General features: G+C 44.5%; 1 protein-coding gene across 1 annotated transcript in view; it reads left to right on the plus strand.

The window, feature by feature from the left end:
• LOC124606783 (metabotropic glutamate receptor 4-like) overlaps window positions 1–20,706 on the plus strand; it is a gene marked incomplete at its 3' end in the record, with an annotated part of 1,427,722 nt that overhangs the window by 1,371,848 nt on the left and 35,168 nt on the right. Inside the window, exon 13 of the mRNA XM_047138846.1 lies at window positions 13,576–13,781. Within this exon, the coding sequence (XP_046994802.1) occupies window positions 13,576–13,781 (206 nt within the window). The remainder of the gene's footprint in view (window positions 1–13,575; window positions 13,782–20,706) is intronic.

A 20,706-nucleotide genomic window follows, 5' to 3' on the forward strand; every position in this document is an offset into this window, starting at 1 on the left:
TCCGATTTTCCCACTATTTGTGTTATGTGGTCATTCCACTTAAGGTCGTTCTGGATAGTAACTCCTAGATATTTTACGGCAGACACTGTTTGCAGCTGTGTAGCTATACGGTAGTGGATTCCTTTGCCTACGTAACTGCAGTATGTTACATTTATTTACGTTCAGTGTTAACTGCCAGAGACTGGACCATTCATAAATTCTCTGGAGGTCATTCCGCAAATCGTTACTATCTTCTGGCGTTGCTACTTTGTTATAGACAACCGCATCATCTGCAAACAGTCTACCATATATATTATATATGTATGTTGTAAACAGCAACGGTCCTACCACTCTTCCTGGGGCTAGACCGGGAATTACCTTTACATCTGTTGATTTTGTTCCTTTAAGAGCGACGTATTGAGTTCTGTGCCCGCATCTCGTGGTCGTGTGGTAGCGTTCTTGCTTCCCACGCTCGGGTTCCCGGGTTCGATTCCCGGCGGGGTCAGGGATTTTCTCTGCCTCGTGATGGCTGGGTGTTGTGTGCTGTCCTTAGGTTAGTTAGGCTTAAGTATTTCTAAGTTCTAGGGGACTGATGACCATAGATGTTAAGTCCCATAGTGCTCAGAGCCATGTTTTGGTTAACGAAGTTTTACTTTCAAAGTCATTGAACGCCTTTCTCATTGCTCTCCTTACGCTCATTTCCGCTTCGTTCACCTTTTGTTTGTCAGCTAGATTTTTACTTCTCGTGAATCTGAGAAGAAGTTCTCTCTATTTACGTAAAAGTTTTTCTAACACAGCTATTAAAACCATGGTCGGTCTTTTCCATCCCTTAAGACCTTACTAGGAACGTATTTGTCTAGGGCATATTGCACGATTCCTTTGAATCCGGTGTAACCAACAGAATCTTGAATCCAAACGTGCAAACGTGCATGCATTGTGTTGTTCAAGTGCCAGACGTCAGTTTGTGGGTCGGAGTTCCAACACTGTTGCACTTGGTCGGTCAATACAGGGGCAGTTAACGCTGGTTGTTGATGACACTAGAGTTGTCGTCCGATGATGCCTAGAGACAGATCTGGTGATCGAGCAGGCCAAGGCAAACATGTCGATACTTCGTAGAGTGTGTATAGTTGCAACAATGGTAAGTGGACGAGCGTTATCCAGTAGGAAGATACCCCTTGGAATGCTGTTCACAAATGGATGCACAACAGCTTGAATCACAGACTGACGTAGAAATTTGCAGTCACTGCGCGTGGCATAACCACGAGAGTGTCGTTCTTGTTATATGAAATCGCACTCCACACCATATCAGGTGTAGGTCCATTGTGTCTAGGCCGCAGAGAGGCCTACTAACCAGCACACACTGGCACTGAGGTTAGAACCTTCTTTCATCAGAAAACGCAACAGACCTCGACTATCTCCAAGGAGCTGTCGCTTGTCACCACTGACGTCGCAAAAGGCGGTGGTTTGGGTTAGTGGAGACCACGCTACAGGGCATTTGGCTCAGAGTGGTTCTTGAAATAACCGATTTGTAACAGTTCGTTGAGGCGCTGTGATGCCATCTCCTACAGGAATTGTTGCTGCAGATACAGTACGATGCGCCGCAACCACAAGCCGAACAGGACGGTCTTCCGCTTCGGTAGCGCAACGTGGCCGTCCGGAACACAGCTTCTCTTAGCCCTGTTACACGATCTCGTTCATACTTAGTGTGCTGCTGATAATTGCTGCTACGTCGTTTTAAAGGCATTCTTGTCTAACATCAACTCACTAAACCCAATCTCAAAGCAACTGATGCTCACGGCCGTTACAGCGCCTATTTACAGCAAATGTCATGTGTATCCTCATAGTGGCGCTGCTAGCGTCAGTTTCATGCGACTGATGCGAAATTTTAATAGACGTCATATTACAATTGTTGAAACACGCCTACCAACTTTCATTTATCTCGCAGAACTCCTCCTTGGTGCTGGGATTTTTTGTCCATCAGTGTAGTTTCTGAGAGTATAAGTGCCACACGTAAGGACACAACGCAGGCTCTTCGTGTAGTCCAGATTAAAAGGAATTACAAAATGCAGCATTGTTAATTTACTTAACAAAATAAAAAAATATGCCAAGATTACATTAGTTCGCACAGCAAACGTTCTATAAACACAGACGCTCCTTAAAACATGTCACATACTAGCAATTTAGTTAATAAAGACTCATTACAGCAGCTTTCGGCAGTTTCGTGTTGGCGTTCTTTAAACTGAAAAAAATGTGACAACAGTCAACTGATATGCCTACTTTAGATCATTATCATCAGTACAAAACGCAAGTAACCTCAAGGCCTCCTCGCATGCTATTGCAAAAAAATCCACAAGTTTCGCATTAAGAACAGGCTGCCTTACCATTGATGATAATGGTGTCATCTTCGAAAACCGTAGCGGACCAATAAAATATAAAGACTGACGCGGAAACTGTAAGATTTTTCAGTTATCAAAATGGTTCAAATGGCTCTAAGCACTATGGGACTTAACATCTGAGGTCATCAGTCCCCTAGAACTTAGAACTATCTACACCTAACTAACCTAAGGACATCACACACATCCAAGCCCGAGGCAGGATTCGAACCTGCGACCGTAGCACTCGCGCGGTTCCTGACTGAAGCGCCTAGAACCGCTCGGCCACTACGGCCGGCTATTTTCAGTTATACAATGAGTCCACATCTCACGGCAGAGCCCATGTTGGACAAAACAGGTATAATTCAGTTTGCATGGACAGATAATGAAAAATGAGGAGAGGTCAATAGCTTCATTGGAAAACAAGTTACACACTGTAGCGCCAAAGAAAGTGATATAGGCATGTGTATTCAAGTACAGAGATATGTAAACAGGCAGACTACGGCTCTGCGGTTGACAACACCTATACAGGACAACAAGTGTCTGGCGCAGTTGTTAGATCGGCTACTGCAGCAATAATGTAAGATTATCAAGTGCGTTTCAACGTGGTGTTATAGTCTGCGCACAAGCGCTGGGACACAGCATCTCCGAGGCAACGATGGAGTGGGGATTTTCCCGTACGACCATTTCACGAATGTACCGTGAATATCAGGAATCCCGTGAAACATTAAATCTCCAACAACGCTGCGGCCGGAAAAACATCCATCAAGAACGGGCCCAAAGATGACTGAAGAGAATCTTTCAAGGTGACACAAGTACATCCCTCCCGCAACTTACTGCAGATTTCAACGCTAGGCCATCAACAAGTGTCAGCGTGCGAAACATTCAACGAAACATCATCGATATGGGCTTTCGGAGCCGAAAGCCCATTCGTGTACCCTTGCATGACACAAAGCTTTACGCCCCGCCTGGGCCCACAACACCGACGTTGGACTGTTGATGACTGGAAACGTGACGCCTGGTCGGACGAGTCGACTTTCAAATTGTATCGATCGGATGGACATGTATGGGTATCGAGACAACCTCATGAACCTATGACCCTGCATGTCAGCAGGGGACTGTTCAAGCTGGTGGGCTCTGTAATGATGTGGGGCATGTGCAGTCGAAGTGATATGAGATCCCTGATACGTCTAGATACAACTCTGACAGGTAACACGTACGTAAGCACCCTGTCTGATCACCTGCATCCATTTAAGTTCATTGTGCATTCCGACGGATTTTGTCAATTCCAGCAGGACAATGCGATACCCCACACATCCAGAATGGCTGCTGAGTGGCTCAAGAAACACTCTTCTGAGGTTAAACACTTCCTCTGGCTGGCCACCAAACTTCTCAAATATGAACATTACTGATCATATCTGGGATGTTTTGGAGCGTGCTGTTCAGAAGAGATTTTCACCCCATCGTACTCTTATAGATTTACGGTCAGCCCTGCAGGATTCATGGTGTCAGTTCCCTCCTGCACTACTTCAGGCATTAGTCGAGTCCATGCGACGTTGTGTTGCGGAGCTTTTTCATGCTCGTGGGGAGGGGGCCTACACGATATTAGGCAGGTGTACCAGTTTACCTGGCTCTTCAGTGTAGGATTGGATTGTTTGGGGGAAGAGACCAAACAGCAAGCCGGCCACTGGTGGCCGAGCGTTTCTCGGCTCTTCAGTTTGGAACCGCGCGACCGCTACGGTCGCAGGTTCGAGTCCTGCCTCGGGCGTGGATGTGTGTGATGTGCTTAGGTTGGTTAGGTTTAAGTAGTTCTAAGTTCTAGGGGACTGATGACCTGAGATGTTAAGTCCCTTAGTGCTCAGAGCCATTTTTTGAACCAAACAGCGAGGTCATCGGTCTCATCGGATTAGGGAAGGACGGGGAAGTAAGTCGGCCGTGCCCTTTCAAAGGAACCATCCCGGCATTTGCCTGGAGCGATTTAGGGAAATCACGGAAAACCTAAATTAGGATGGCCGGACGCGGGATTGAACCGTCGTCCTCCCGAATGCGAGTCCAGTGTGCTAACCACTGCGCCACCTCGCTCGGTTTCAGTGTAGATTTTTGTTTGTTTTTCCATGCCTCTCTGTTTAACAAGCATGAATAGCCAAGCAACCGTAGTTTCTGTCTTGTTGATTAATCGCATAGCATGAGGTACAATTAAGGAGTAAACTCATAACATGCGTTGATACATTATGAACGGAAACATCCAACGAATGTATTCTCTATTTTCAAAGTTTCCGAGTTTAAACTGTCAACAGTCGTAACAGTTCAGGTGATAGCAAATTAACAGATTATTGTTTAAAAGTCCCACCAAACTCCTCAAACATGAACATTATTGAGCATATCGGGGATGCCTTGCAGCGAGCTGTTCAGAAGAAATTTTCACCTCTTTTCACCGCTTCAGTACGGTTTGATAAATACACTCTTGCTTTTGAGCGCATGATGTAGTTCATATACTGCGAACTGCATTGTAGAGTAGTAACTATTGGCATCCGGGCGGCTAACATTTCTACATAGCCATGCTAGTAGCGTTCTCGACGTCGTGATGTCTTATCGTCAGGTCCATTTCAGTCTCGCAGTGCTTGGGTTCCACGCCTTCATCTCCTTGATTGAGGGCTGTTAACGAAGGACATTTCACATAATACCATGATCTGCTAGTAAACAAAGCTTTATTTTCTTCTCACTTCAATCTAATCCTTCAACGGGGAACATAAAACTTGTAACAGAAGCCTATATGGCGACACTCCTTGTGTGACGTAAGTAATGAAAATAATATTATAAGAGGAGTCACAATAATTTTATTTTTATTGTGACGCCACAGCAGTGATGATGCCATATAGGCTGCAATAACAACTTTTATGCTGCCTCGTGATTATCAGATAGATTGAAATAGATGGCAAGTAATGGCTGGTTTATTAGCAGCTTATGGTGCCATACAGAAGTGACAACCGTTAAATATTAACGAGATAGGGGAACCCATCTGTTATATGCTGTTTTAATTTAAACAGCTTTTTTATGATGTCGCAAAAGCCGATTGTCCGTCTAACATATTGCTAAGCATAATTAGATGTCCATTTCGTAGTGCTGGCGCAGAGGACTCGACATGCTATAATTATTTACATGACGACGGACTAGGCAGTAGTTGTGTGACGTCATGGGATACGAGCAGCTGACGCGGTTGGAAACTGGTCATGATGTAGTAGACAGCTACTGATCGTATTTCATTGACAAATTCTCATTGCGATTCATGAAGAAAATTTGTACCATCAACCCCAATTTACATTGCAAATGGTGTAGAAAGACGTTTGGGGGATTCTAATACATTTGGTTTTTTTATTTTATTCGCTGCCATTTAAAAATTACCTGTCATCTAGTTACTAATACAGGTCGTGTTTTCACAATACGGTATTGAACATTTAGAGAATATGAAGCTTATTTGATTTCTTCTTATTTTAACGAAGTTCAACAATCTTGAAGCTTTAAATACTTGTAAACTTAAAACTAATTAGGAAACAGAATACTTAAAATTAACAATTTATATACTAAGAAGATAGAAAATTAAGAAGATAGACAGAAGTTCAGATTTACAGAACGCCACCACCGATGCTGCCCAGGAGGGAGTGCCTCAGCAATACTTTGCGCCTCTCGCCTTGGTGTGGTTCTACGTCTACGTTAAAAAAGTTACTTTCATAGCCGCGTGTGCTATCCCAATTACTACGTCTCTCTTTCAATCTAAAGTGCAAAATTATGTGTTCAGGGGTCCCTCTCTCTCTCAGCCTCCTGGCCGAGATTTGCGACCAGTAAATGAGTGGGGTATGCCCCATGGTCAGTTAATAAACGAACCACACTCTGGCTGAAATTAAAATGTTTCATCCTCAGTCACTTCCTAATGTTGTCCGCCCCGATAACAGCCGGCACGGTAGCTCAGCGTGTTCGGTCAGAGGGTTAGCAGCCCTCTTTAATAAAAAAACTGAGTTAATCGCTCAACAACGAACTTAAACGGATGTCTTACGACGTCCGCCCCGAGCAGATGCAACGAACGAAAGCGAAAAAAATGAGATAAAAAAATAAGAGATGGCTGAGTGGTCAGCGTGACGGATTGCCGTCCTACGGGACCGGGTTCGATTTCCGGCTGTGTCGGAGATTTTCTCCGCTCAGGGACTGGCTGTTGTGTTGTCTTCATTATCATTTCATCCCCATTCGGTGCGCAGGTCCCCCAATGTGGCGTCGAATTTAGTAAGACCTGCACCAAGGTGGCCGGACCTGCCCCGCAAGGGGCCGCCCGGCCAATGACACCAAACGCTCATTTCATTACTTCCTAATGTTGGGGAGGAATGCATATACCCTACCATCGTTTCCACAGTTACCCACTCGTTTTTCCATGAATTCACTCTCCAGGTTTTATAATTACGACACGCCTATTTTCCTCATTACGTCATTAGGCGTGAAACGTTTCTGAATCCACTTCACTTCTACTTTTTTTACCACCTGACGTGACATGCTAGTTGTACAACATCCTAAAGGACTTTCCTGCCGGTTTCATAGGGCTGTACAAACGTTCTGTGCGTTGTACAAAGTACGAGAAGACTGTGTAGAGCTCCTGAAACATTAAAACAACCATCTTAACTGACCTCTACATCATAACGTAAATTGTGTATTATTTCTGAACTTGTACTATACACCTGTAGGCGTTGTCTCTCAGCTCCTGTTACAAAGAAGTATAAAAAATATCTACATGCCCAACATATTATGGATTAACGTGCGACAGAGAGTAACTAATAATTGTGATTGGTTACAGTAATTTATAGATTCAGTCGACAGTACGTACCCTGCCAGTCTAGAAAGTTTCGAGACTGGAACAAAAAAAGAAATGGATAAAAGTTAAGATGGTTGTTTTAATGTTTCAGGAGCTCTACACAGTCTTCTCGTACTTTGTACAACGCACAGAACGTTTGTACAGCCCTGTGAAACCGGCAGGAAAGTCCTTTAGGATGTTGTACAACTAGCATGTCACATTGGCTTGAATGTCGTTTATATCGTCAAAGCGTCTATCTCTCATGTAAATTTCCGCACTTTGTCGCTTTGTGATAGGTTCGTATTGATAACAGCACGTCTCGTCAACCGCGATGATTTTTTTTTTTTTTTTTTCAGCAAGGAATAGTCCGCGCTTTGCATTTCACCCGAGTCACACAGGCGTCCATGTGTCGCTGTTTTTTAAGGGAGTCAAGATGTGCAGAACAAATTTTGCTCCTAGTTTTCTCTTCTACAGAACATTCTGAAGAGTATTTTGAACTCTTGATTTAGAGATTTTGCTTCATTGCGATTTGTGACACCGTAGCAACGGCTACACCTCCTCTACATACCACAACCCGCTCGCAACTGACTGGTCGAATCCACATCTGCCTTTTACAGTTGTTAGTTCATGCTGCCACAGTAGCATAGCGCTGACGTTATGTTATCTGAAGACGATTCATCCTGTGAACTCTCCACATGTCAACCAAGGACAATGTCCTCCGTAGTCTTTGCAAAGAAGTGTTGTCCTTAGGTTGCAGGATATCCTTTAGTTATCTTTTCACTCAGACTGGCAATCAATTACATATTTGGAAACAGATATTTATCAACTTGCCGTTCGACACTTTGCTCAAACATACCACTTTTCTCCTAGAAGCAAACATACACTACTGGAAAGAAATCTGGTATCATCAAAGATGTCATTTCATTGACAAGTCAGGCGACAGGTAGTTCCTGGTTGAAGGAGTATACGGTAACATTGTCAGACCAAGTGAAACACGCACGTCATATTAGAAGATGCCCAAACAGTTGCATCAACATACAGTGTCCCCTCTCTGGTGGCAACGCTGGCCTGTACTCTAGCACGCAAACGACCCCAAAGATGCCGTGTGGCATCCTGCAACAGAATGTCCTAAGCATCTTGCATCTTTTGTTGCAATTAGACAATGATTCTCGCAGGTCCTGTAGAATCAGTAAGTTCTCGCTTCATGAAGTCCCATAAGTGTTCATTTGCGGAATGATCTGGTCATCTTAGTGGCTAGATCAGTTGTTGTACACATCGAGGAGCCCTTCGCGTCGCAGTAACTGTATGTAAACTTGGACCGTCCTGCTAAAAAAGTACATTACCTTCCAGTTGAACAAATGGCAGTAGCACGGACATAATAGCGCGTGCATTTTAATGGGCACTGGTTATTTTACCAAGCAGAAACACCAGATGTGACCGCGAGCTATAGCTGACGTCCCTCCCACACCCCACATTCGTGGGAAGATGCACTCTCGAATAGGCAACTCACCAGATATATGCCATACACTTGTACGTCCATCACTCACATTCATTCAGAAAGAACACACTCTCGTCAGTGAAGACAACGGAGCGCCATTCCACTCTCCAGTCAACTCTTTCGCGTCACCAGAGTAACATGGCTTGGTTCAAATGGCTCTAAGCACTATGGGACATAACATCTGAGGTCATCAGTCCCCTACACTTAGAACTACTTAAACCTAACCTAAGGACATCAAACACATCCATACCCGAGGCAGGATTCGAACCTGCGACCGTAGCAGCAGCGCGGTTCCGGACTAAAGCGCCCAGAAGCGCTCGACCACAGCGGCCGACTAGCCTGGCTTGGCAGTGTCTTGTTGTCAGTGGTAGCCTTATTAGGGGAAAACGTGATTTAATCCTGCTGCAAGCAGACTGTTCCCAGTGGTCCGTGATGACACGGTTGCTGCATCATAAGCCCGTATTTCGTCCCTAGATGATGTTCGTTCGGCCACCACCGCTCGCACAATGCATCGAAGATGGTTCAAAAATGGTTCAAATGGTTCTGAGCACTATCCGACTTAACATCTGCGGTCATCAGTCCCCTAGAACTTAGAACTATTTAAACCTAACTAACCTAAGGACATCACACACATCCATGCCCGAGGCAGGATTCGAACCTGCGACCGTAGCGGTCACGTGGTTCCAAACTGAAGCGCCTAGAACCGCACGGCCACACCGGCCGGCGCATCGAAGATGATGTGTGTCTGTACTGCGCTGACGTCCAGGATCTGGACTACAGGTATGGGAATGTTCCACAGGCCACTGTTGAAAGCAGTTACACACTTCAATACACTGAACCCCAACATATGCAGCAACCTGTCGGTACGTCCATTCATCTTGCCGCAGGCCATAGCGCGACCCCATTCAAATGGCTGAAACTGTTCAAGAGGAGTACGTACTCGTCGGTGGGCTATGGTTGTACTCTAGAATGAATATTGCAAACGCTCTTCACCTCTAAACTTAGCACAGTTACTACCAGCAGAGTTAAAACAGAAAGTGCACAGACAGGCCTCATGAGCGCCATCTGATCGCTGATGATCGTGACAAATGAATCACCAAAACTAAAACCCCTCAGTATGCATATATTGTACCCTGGTGCCACTGATCACAGTCCTTGAAGGGGTATACATTCCTCCACGGAAGTACGCAGAAAATTATAGTACAGCTCTAAGTGGAACTGTGTCTAGACGTTTGAAGTGATACAAGTTTTAATGATCCCTTTGGGCACAGGGGTTGACATTCGCAAATGAATTATCGTTGTTTCTGGGCTCAGCACTCTGAACTTCACGGAATGAGCATTATTTTGATTATTGCTTTGTGGCTCTGGTGAAAACGATTGACGAGAGAGCTGATTTTAAGTCTTCTGAACATCGTGCAGGCTTAATAGTGTACATGAAATATGTCACCTGCCATACCTCCAAGCTACTGTAGTTTGGTGCTGTTAACCATACTCCACTGCGTATCACCAACGTATCCATCGACACAGGCTTATCATCGTAGTGGTTCTTGGTGTTGCAGGTTTCACAATCTAACAGGTGCGGCAGTGAAAAAAATCAAATGGCTCTGAGCACTATGGAACTTAACTTCTGAGGTCATCAGTCCCCTAGAACGTAGAAATACTTAAACCTAACTAACCTAAGGACATCACACACATCCATGCCCGAGGCAGGATTCGAACCTGCGACCGTAGCGGTTGCGCGGTTCCAGACTGTAGCGCGTAGAACCGCTCGACCACTCCGGCCGGCTGCGGCAGTGAAACGGGAGATTTGGCAACCCTGTAAATAGAACATGCGTTAGTAATCAGCACAACTAACCTTAGCCATAGACCCTGCCTGATACTGATGTTCAGTCGAGACGGTGTCGTGAACTGGTGTACAATGCAAGTTTCCCGTAAAGATGTTTTACAAAAACAGTGACAGATACGTTGCCGCGTAGCATGTATTTCGCGCTCATTACAATCTTGCACGCATTTCCCCAGCCCCGTCGGCACATCCTATTTACAAAACCGTCAGATACGTGGCCGCGTAGAATGTATTTCGTTCTCATTACAATCTCACATGCAATTCCCCAGTCCCATCGGCACATTGTAAAGTGAGGGTACAGAAATTTATGTAAACGGGTGCTATGGTGCGAAATAGAAGTCGAAATGCAAAATCCGTGCGCACACTTGAGACTGTTGCAAGAGTGGAAAAAGCCTTCAGCCGAAGTCCCAGGCGTTCTGCATACAAGCACGCGCTGCAACTTGACACATCAGAGCGCAATTACAGCGAATATTGCACAATGAACTGTGACACCACCCATTAAAAAGTTCTGGTAATGCGAAAACGGAATGTGGATGACCTCCAAAGTGGTTACACTTTAAAGTGGGAATTGGAATTCGTGAACGATAACCAGGGCCTGATTATGAGCGATAAGATCAATTTTTAGGTGTCAGACTTTTTTCACAAGCAAAACTTTAGATTCTGGCACTTGAAAATCCTTTTTTTTTTTTTTTTTTTTTTTTTTTTTTTTTTTTTTTTTTTTTTTTTTAAGACATCGCTTCAGTGGTTCAGTTGGCTCTGAGCACTATGGGACTTAACATCTATGGTCATCAGTCCCCTAGAAGTTAGAACTACTTAAACCTAACTAACCTAAGGACATCACACAACACCCAGTCATTGCTTCAATGCTGTTACTGTAAATACAGAACGTTATGTTCACCTAATGAACCATCTACAAGTGCGACAGGTCGCTGATATTCCTGAAAATGCAAACACATTCTTCCAACAAGATAGTGCCATTTTATTAACGCGCTATAGAACATATTTCCTGATGATCTCATGCCCAGGAACGGGAGAAATTCCCTAACCTCCAAGATCCGCTAATTTTTCTGCGTGTGATTTCTTCCTTTGGTTCATCTGAAAGCTCAGATCTTCTGGCGTGACCCACTGCACACTGTCCAGGAGTTGAAGGATCAAATCAGAGATGAAGTTAATCGAATCCCAGAGCCAATCAAGCAAGATGTGATGGTCAGCTTCCGTAAAAGTCTTTAAATGTGTGTGAATCAAAATGGCGGCGGCCTACGTAACGTCATTTTCTAGTGATGGACATTTTAAATTGCAAGTAATGTAAATTCACGTTGGTGGATGTTTCAAAATCGCCCGTTTTACTGTCACACCTGCTACACGGCATACGTTATCTGCCTGTCATTTGTCCCACTAGTCTTCGGAACTGCACTACTGGCCATTAAAATTGCTGCACCAAGAACAAACGCAGATGATAAACGGGTATTCAAAGGACAAATATATTATACTAGAACTGACACGTGGTTACATTTTCAAGCAATTTGGGTGCATAGATGCTGAGAGATCAGTACCCAGAACAACCACCTCCGGCCGTAATAACGGCCGTAATACGCCTGGGCATTGAGTCAAACGGAGCTTGGATGGCGTGTACAGGTACAGCTGCCCATGTAGCTTCAATACGATACCGCAGTTCATCAAGAGTAGTGACTGGAGTATTGTGACGAGCCAGTTGCTCGGCAACCACTGACCAGACGTTTCCAATTGGTGAGAGATCTGGAGAATGTGCTGGCCAGAGCAGCAGTCGAACATTTTCTACATTCAGAAAGGCCAGTACAGGACCTGCAACAGGCGTTCGTGCATTATCCTGCTGAAATGTAGGGTTTCACAGCGATCGAATGAAGGGTAGCGCCACGAGTCGTAACACATCTGAAATGTAATGTCCACTGTTCAAAGTGCCATCAATGCAAACAAGAGGTGACCGAGACGTATAACCAATGGCACCCCATACCATCACGCCGGGTGATACGCCAGTATGGCGATGACGAATACACGCTTCCAATGTGCGTTCACCGCGATGTCGCCAAACAATGGTGCGACCATCATGATGCTGTAAACAGAACCTGGATTCATCCGAAAAAATGACGTTTTGCCATTCGTGCTCCCAGGTTCGTCGTTGAGTACACCATCGCAGGCGCTCCTGTCTGTGATGCATCGTCAAGGTTAACATCAGCCATGGTCTCCGACCTGATAGTCCATGCTGCTGCAAACGTCGTCGAACTGTTCGTGCAGATGGTTGTTGTCTTGCAAACTTCCGCGACTCAGGGATCGAGACGTGGCTGCACGTTCCGTTACAGCCATGCGGATAAGATGCCTGTCATCTCGACTGCTAGTGATACGAGGCCGTTGGGATCCAGCACGGCGTTCCGTATTACCGTCCTGAACCTACCGATTCCGTATTCTGCTAACAGTCACTGGATCTCGAGCAACGCGAGACCCGATGTCGCGATACGATAAACCGCAATCGTGTTAGGCTACAATCCGACCTTTATCAAAGTCAGAAACGTGATGGTAATCATTTCTCCTCCTTACACGAGGCATCACAACAACGTTTCACCAGGCAATGCCGGTCAACTGCTGTTTGTGTATGAGAAATCGGTTGGAAACGTTCCTCATGTCAGCACGTTGTAGGTGTCGCCACCGGCTTCAACCATGTGTGAATTCTCTGAAAAGCTAATCATTTGCTAATCACAGCATCTTCTTCCTGTCGGTTAAATTTCGCGTCTGTAGCACGTCATCTTCGTGGTGTATCAGTTTTAATGGCCTCTAGTGCAGCAGTCACTTGCCGCTACCCGTCGCCTGCATGTGTGTCGCCATAGAACGCTTTTGTATTTGGATGTTTGCGTTCCAGGCTTCACAAAACTAATGAAACTCGTAACCTGGTTGGCATTCTGGTCGCTGTAATCAGGCCCCCAACCGTTGCGCATTACCACATGTCTGTAAACAGATACCTATTGTGTATGTGGTTCTGTGTGTTCCAGCCGTTGTGTATGTGGGTCTTTTGTTCCAGGTTTCACAATGTACACGACGTGCGTGATCTGGCTGGCGTTTGTGCCGCTCTACTTCGGTACCAGCAGCCACGTGCCGCTGCGCATCACCAGCATGTCCGTCACCATCAGCTTGTCGGCTAGCGTCACGCTTGCCTGCCTCTTCTCGCCTAAACTCTACATTATCATCGTGCACCCTGAGCGCAACGTTCGCCAGAGCATGATGCCGGTAAGGGTACCTCCCATTATCCATAATTCTGTAGATATATGCCACTATTACACTACTTTTATGTAAGACAAATGATCACTGTAATTTACGGTACTGAAATTTACAATTTCTGTGTCAGGCATGAATAAAGCAGGGGTTGGAGAAAAATACGGTAACAACGCGAGAGATGTGTGCTTGAACATAAATGCAGATTCTGCCCATGAACGGCAACTGTGAAATATCCTCAATACGTTACAAGCGTCAGTCATGGTCTGAATAGTGTTCTGCGTAGTTTTGAGAGCACTGCGTTGGAGCCAAGTGCATTTGAATGTGGGAAAATTTTTTATCCTAGTATGGTGGGTGCTTCCGCTTCAAAGATCGACGAAATGTTTGTTGTTTTTTCAAGAGGAACCGATCAAGATTTATATCGCATACGGGGAAAGCGGGAAAAGCCATCCGTTAAGTTAGAACGCGGACGAAAGCGTGTGTTGAGTGATCCTGACAGAAGGTCGTTGAAGGGGCTAGTGACCAAAAACCAGGGGACGCCAGCTGCCAAAGTCACTGCAGGACTGAATATCACACTCGTGAACTTTTACAGTACCAAAAACAATACGAAGGAAGATCCAGAAGCGAGCTGGAATTCCAAAACCATTCATCAGTGATGCAAACACCCAAAACAAATGTGGTGTAGAAGCCCTAAAGCTGAGACCATGGAGCAAAGAAAGGAAGACATTTGGCTGCATGAGTCTTGTTCTCACACTGTCTCCAACTTCCGGCCAAGTTTACGTCCCAATATTGGATCACGGTGGGGATTTGGTGATGATTTCGACTGCCATATTCTGATATTCCATGTGTCCCACTGTTGCCAAGGATTTTATGGCCATTTTGCCTGATCAGGTCCATCTCATAGTACAATGTTTGTTCCCCCAATAGTGATTCTGTGTTCCAAGACGATAATGTTCCTTTTCACACAGCTCGCATCACCCAGAACTGGTTTTGCGAGCGCGACAATGAATTTTTATATCTCCCCTGGCCACCACAGTCACCAGATATCAAATATTTTTGAGCTTTGTGGCCTACTTTGGAGAGACGGATGCGTGATCGCTATCCACCCCCATCATAGTTACCTGAGCTTGTCATTATTTTTAGGAAGAATGGTATAAGATTCCCTTGAAAACCATGCAGGAGCGGTATTTACCCATTCCTAGAAAGTTAGAAGCTGTTTTGAATGCCAATGGGTTTCCTGCCCCTAGGGATGGTAATGTGTTGTGTTTCTGGTGTTTTCATATTTTTTCCCACCTCCTATACATCCTAAATGTATGCTTGCCGTCATCCCTCAAAACCTGCCAGACTAACCGGAGTGACCCCTTGTGCCCAACCGCTCGAGTGTCGTAAGTGCTTCCTCGAAGCGCTCGAGAACAGTCCCCTCAAATGCAGCATCTCGTCGTGTTCAGGGTCTTCCAGCAATACCATGATACCCCGCTAACGAGCTTGTTTCGCCAAGTCGCCGGTGAATGGCTGTAAACGTTTTCGGGTGTGGATGGCGTCTTCCTGGGTGCCGTCGAGCTTCATGCGCATTACCATCGGTTAGTCCACAAACAAAAACCATATCTCGTTGTTCTTCAAACGAATACTGTGCTGTCAAAAACCATATCTCGTTGTTCTTCAAACGAATACTGTGCTGTCATGCTTACTGTATGGCTAAATCGCAGGTGACGTGTGTGTGTGTGTGTGTGTTCCGAAGCGAAGCTTACATGTGAATGCGACGTGAGGTGGAGACAAACAGCAGACCTATTCGACGCGTGTGCGTATCATGTTAGGGCAGTGACGGGGCGGGGGACGTTTGTATGTGTGAACCGACAACCATAGCACTGCCCGTCAACCGACGAACGGCAACAGGGCAATCCCACGGCCAATCGGAGAGCGTGGCGCCAAGTTTCCATAATTTAAAAATGGTTTGTTGTCACTCTACACAACATTAGTAGTTTTGCTTCCTACCGGCATCAGCTATACAGGGTTAAAATTTCGTAACTCAGTTTTTCTCCACCCTGTATTCCCGAAGTTCTCTGACTGATGAACCATGTCCATTGCAACTTAATTCAAACATTCGCAGTCGATGAGTCCTGTATGGACGGTGTATCTTTATATTCTGATAAAATTTATAAGCTATAGGATTAGGAGCACACAAGAATATCATTAACTGTCATAGCAGCTTTTTGTCAGATTATACAGCGCCTCTAAGGAAGCAAGATTAGTAGCTGTACAGGGGAGATTGCTGGTTTCAGCGTACCAGTGAATGCCAATGAATCATGATTTCCGTATTTCCGATGCGTGTGCATAAATACGACTTCTAGAGGCAGCGAATAATAACCGTTTCATGTGAAGAAATTTCCAACATTCCACTGCAAAACATCGACGCATCAGGACAGTAAGGTTAGCGAAATAGTAAAAATATCATTGAAAATTCATATTTGACATTTATACCCTTTTCAAGTCACCTCAAACTATTCAAAACCATAAAATAAATAGAGTAAAAATTGCACTTATCCATTGTAGTCGTGCAAGGGTACATTGTAAAGTACTGTATTTTCTTCTTTTTATTCGGTTTTTCCTATTCCTTAGCTACTAATTCTTTAGTCTGCTACATCCTTCGTTCAAGTACGACGTGCAATAGATTTCTCTACACAGATTCCGGTTTATCTTAGGTTGTGTGATAAATCTCTGCACATAAATGCCCTTCCTGGTTCCATGCTAAGCATATAGCTGAACGTATCTGGTGGGGTGAAAGGGAGATGTGGTGTAAGTTTTGTAGTATTGACAGAGGAAAAACTTTGGTGACACCAGGAGAAGAAACTGACAGGAATCACATGTTAGTTGGGTTTGAATATGAAGCCAGAATGACATACGTGTTTTCAGCGGCTAAGGGTAGGAACTATGACGGTTGAGTTGTTACAGGAGGTGGACTAGGTATAAGAATTAAATTTTTTTAAGTCAGATATAGATTTTTCTATTTTATATCCTGATAGCACATGAAATGGGAATCATTTTTGTGAAAACTAGTAATCTCCAACGTTAAAACGTGATTTTCTGAAAGTTTTAGAAGTTCTCGAGCTGTTTCTATTGAATTACAGTATCTTCAATAAATAACTTTTTATATGAATAACCAACTTAGAAAGACCTTTTGAAACCTTTCAGTGTCAAAGCTACGCTGCGAGTGCCTTGCATCAAATAGTTCAAGATTCCCTCCAACAGAGCTGAGTCTTAAAAAATCGATATTTTTCATTTTCATTTTTTTCTAGCCCCTTCAAAATTGTGCGATACGACTTTAAGTATGATTTACTGGAAATTATCACGTATATAGTACACAACCTTTAATAAGTGTGAACTCTACTTCTTCACTGTAAAAATATTGTTTCATTGTTTTTTTTTTCATTTTAAATTACATTTTGATCAAGGTACTCTGCCACTCTCTCATTCGTTGCAGTCATCTCTCCAATACCACCCCAAAAACTATACCTCCTGGTATAAGCATCAACCCTACAAAGACCTAGGTAGACCTCTGCCTGACAGTCCATAACACAAAAACTTAAGATACTTAGTACGCCTTCATATCGAAGAACGACTTGCTCTCCGCCTTGCTTTCCGTATCTATCTTCTCCCACTTGCAATCTGTATCAGATGGTCGAGATCCCACATGTCTTTAAATAACTGTAGCAGCTTCACCAAACGCCTTATTGTGTACCCCATCTTTGAGAACCAAACGCCTCCCTTGTCAGACAGACAAATCAACCCCATAAACTGTGTAATCTGTGAAGTCTGCACTATCCTACCCTACCCTTCCCAACCCAAGAAAAGGCACTTTTTTTCCTTGTCTACTTGCTGTCTTGCCCATCTTCTATCTACTTGGCCTCTATTACACTTTCCTACGCGTAAGTGCTTATGTAACATTCCCACCCAAAACTCTAACCTAAGAGTACCAGGCATTCGTACTATAACAATCCTATTAGTCGTAAAGCAATGCACATCATCAACGTAATGCAACATATCGCAAAATTTCCGTGCTAGTATGTGAATACCTATATGCATGACTTTTAAACTGTTTTAACCTATTGTTGATTTAGAACTACGGTAGCCATGTCGTCTCTTAGAGAAAGACGGAAATAAAGAGTAAATAAAAAGAAATAAAAGCTCTCCGCACGTGCGTTCAACATTGGTTTACAATTATCAATATACTACTTTGTCAGAAAATTCAGGTTCTGAAACTTCCTGGCAGATTAAAACTGTGAGCTGGACAGAGACTCAAACTCGAGACCTTTGCCTTTCACGAGCAAGTGTTCTATCATCTTTTTTTTGTTCAATATAGTTCGTTGTGCTTCGTCTGGGCGGACGTCACAAGACATCCGTTCAAGTTGATCGTTGATTCCCTGACTCAGTTTTTTTTATTACAGAGATCACGCAGCCCTCTGACCGATCACTCTGAGCTACCGTGCCGGCACCATCTGAGCTACCCAAACACAGCTCACAACCCCTCCTCACAGCTTTTATTCCGCCAGTATCTCGTCTGCTACCTTCCAAACTTCACAGAAGCTCTCCTGCTGATCTCGCAGAACTAACATTCCTGGAAGAAAGAATATTGTCCAGATATGGCGTAGCCACAGGGGAGGTAGGTAGGAGAGGAGGTACTGGCGGAATTAAAGCTGTGAGAACGAGTCGTGAGTCGTCATGGGTAGCTCAGCTGGTGTGCCGACACGGTAGATCAGCGTGTTCGGTCAGGGAGCAGGCTGCTCTCTGTAATAAAAAAAAACTGAGTGGAGGAATAAAGAACGAACTTCAACGGATATCTTGCGACGTCCGCTGCTACCAAACAACGAACAATAAGGAACAAAATGCAAAGAAGAAAAAAAAGGGTGGAGCACTTGCCCGCGAAAGGCAAAGATCCCGAGTTCGAGTCTCGGTCCAATACACAGTTTTAATCTACCAGGAAGTTTCATATCAGCGCACTCTCCGCAGAAGAGTGAAAATTTCAGTCTGGAAGTAAGGTTTTGATTTAGGCACAGTAACAGTAAGTAGTACGATTTTGCGTGTTATACCAGCTTAAACATCGATATATGCAAGGTAAAGGACACAAAAGCGTTACATAGTTTACACTGTTAGCTTACAGAATTAGTAGTTGATTTCTGAAGCCAGTCATGTTAAAATAGCTGTAAATTTACAAACCAATATGAAATGGAATGAAGATTTTATATCGATAGTTCGGATTGTGTACGGAAGACTTACATTTGTCAGGTGGAATTTGTTAGGTACTTTACTAGGATCGTAACAGGCAGTACTTGAAAAGATCCTCAGAGAACTTAAATGGGAATCCTAGACAGTGAAACGGAATTATGCGAATATCCTACTGGAGATATACATTCGTCTCTCAAAAATTCCAAGAAACATTTTAAACAAAGAAACCTAATTTTGAAATCAAATCGCACTGGTGTGCAAAACTTAAGGTCGACAGTAATTTTCGCATGATATGACCCTGCCAAGTAACGTAGCTCGATGAAACTTGGACCATACATAGAAAGAACTGCTACGGTACAGTACAGTACAGTAAGTGGAAGAAATACGCAATGAGATGAATAGAAATGACACACTGAAATCCTCACAATTTATGATGGTCCCCTGGACATTACAAAAGGGAGGACATGATTCTTAATAGAGTGTGTGGTCACAATCGATGACGATGCATGCTCTGCAACATACTCTCGTGCTAACTACAAGCCTGGTAAGCAGTTCTTGTGGTAGGGTGTTCAATGCTCTCACCACTGCAGTTGACAACTGCTGGATGGCCGTCGGTGCATGTGGACGTACTGAAATACAGCTTCCCAATGCATCCCGCATGTGCTCAGTGCGACTGAAGCCGGGGGAACGGGAAGGCTGAATATTCTCTCATTGCAAGAACTCCTCCATCAGCGCAGTTACATGCGGTCGCACATTTGCCATCCATAAAAATGAAGTCAGGGTCAAATGCAGCGCCGGAAAGACGCACCTGGAGAAGAAGTACAGTGTCACAATAACGTTGAATGGTGAGTCTACTGTGCTCAATGTTTTTGAGATGAGAACGCGGATGCAAAATTATACCACCAACTCACTATAACGTCTGAATCATCAAAACGATCATGTTCGATAACGTTCGTGGGTGCATTACATGTTCCCTCTTCTCGTCTTATCAGGGTACATCCAGAATCACTACTCAGACTGAACCTGTTCTCGTCCGAGAAAAGCGCGCGACCCCACTCCTTGTTGATTCAGCCCCTGTGCTCTTGGCACGGTGGCAAATTGTGCAACCGATATGCATGTGTCAACGGAACACAGCGTACTGGTATACACCCATGCAGTCGCCGATCCACCGTGGAAGGTGAAACTGCGTGCCTTTCAGTCCTCTTAAATGGGATTGCAATTGCACCAATGTTTGATGTGGGCCCCTTCTTGCCTGTTGCACAACGTAGCGGTCATCTGCTGCTGTAGTTGACTGTGGTCGGCCACCTCCTCTCCTTCGTCCAGCAGTGTCTGGTTTGAAACGCTTCCCAAGCGCTTGAAACAATGCTGTGAGCAGTACCAAACTCCAGGGTTACAATCGCCACACATCGTTCTTCCAGTTTCCCGATTATTCTTGACCGTGCGAAGTCATCCAAACATCTTCAGGCGATGTTGTAATGAAGAACACCACCACAGTGCACCGTAACTGCTCTCTGATTAACACACACTATCTTTTCCAGTTCCTTCAACTGTCTCGTATTGCGATGCCAGTCCCACTTTGGCGCTATAATCACGCTGACCTAACGCCATGTGACTTCCAGCTTCTGCACACGACTGTCAGACCTCTGGCAACATGTTCTCACACTTTCATTTTTTCCACCGAGCACACTGAACTCACATTCGGAAGGACGACGGTTGAAAC

This window comes from Schistocerca americana, chromosome 3 (assembly GCF_021461395.2).
Source record: "Schistocerca americana isolate TAMUIC-IGC-003095 chromosome 3, iqSchAmer2.1, whole genome shotgun sequence".
In the NCBI taxonomy this organism is placed as follows: domain Eukaryota; kingdom Metazoa; phylum Arthropoda; class Insecta; order Orthoptera; family Acrididae; genus Schistocerca; species Schistocerca americana.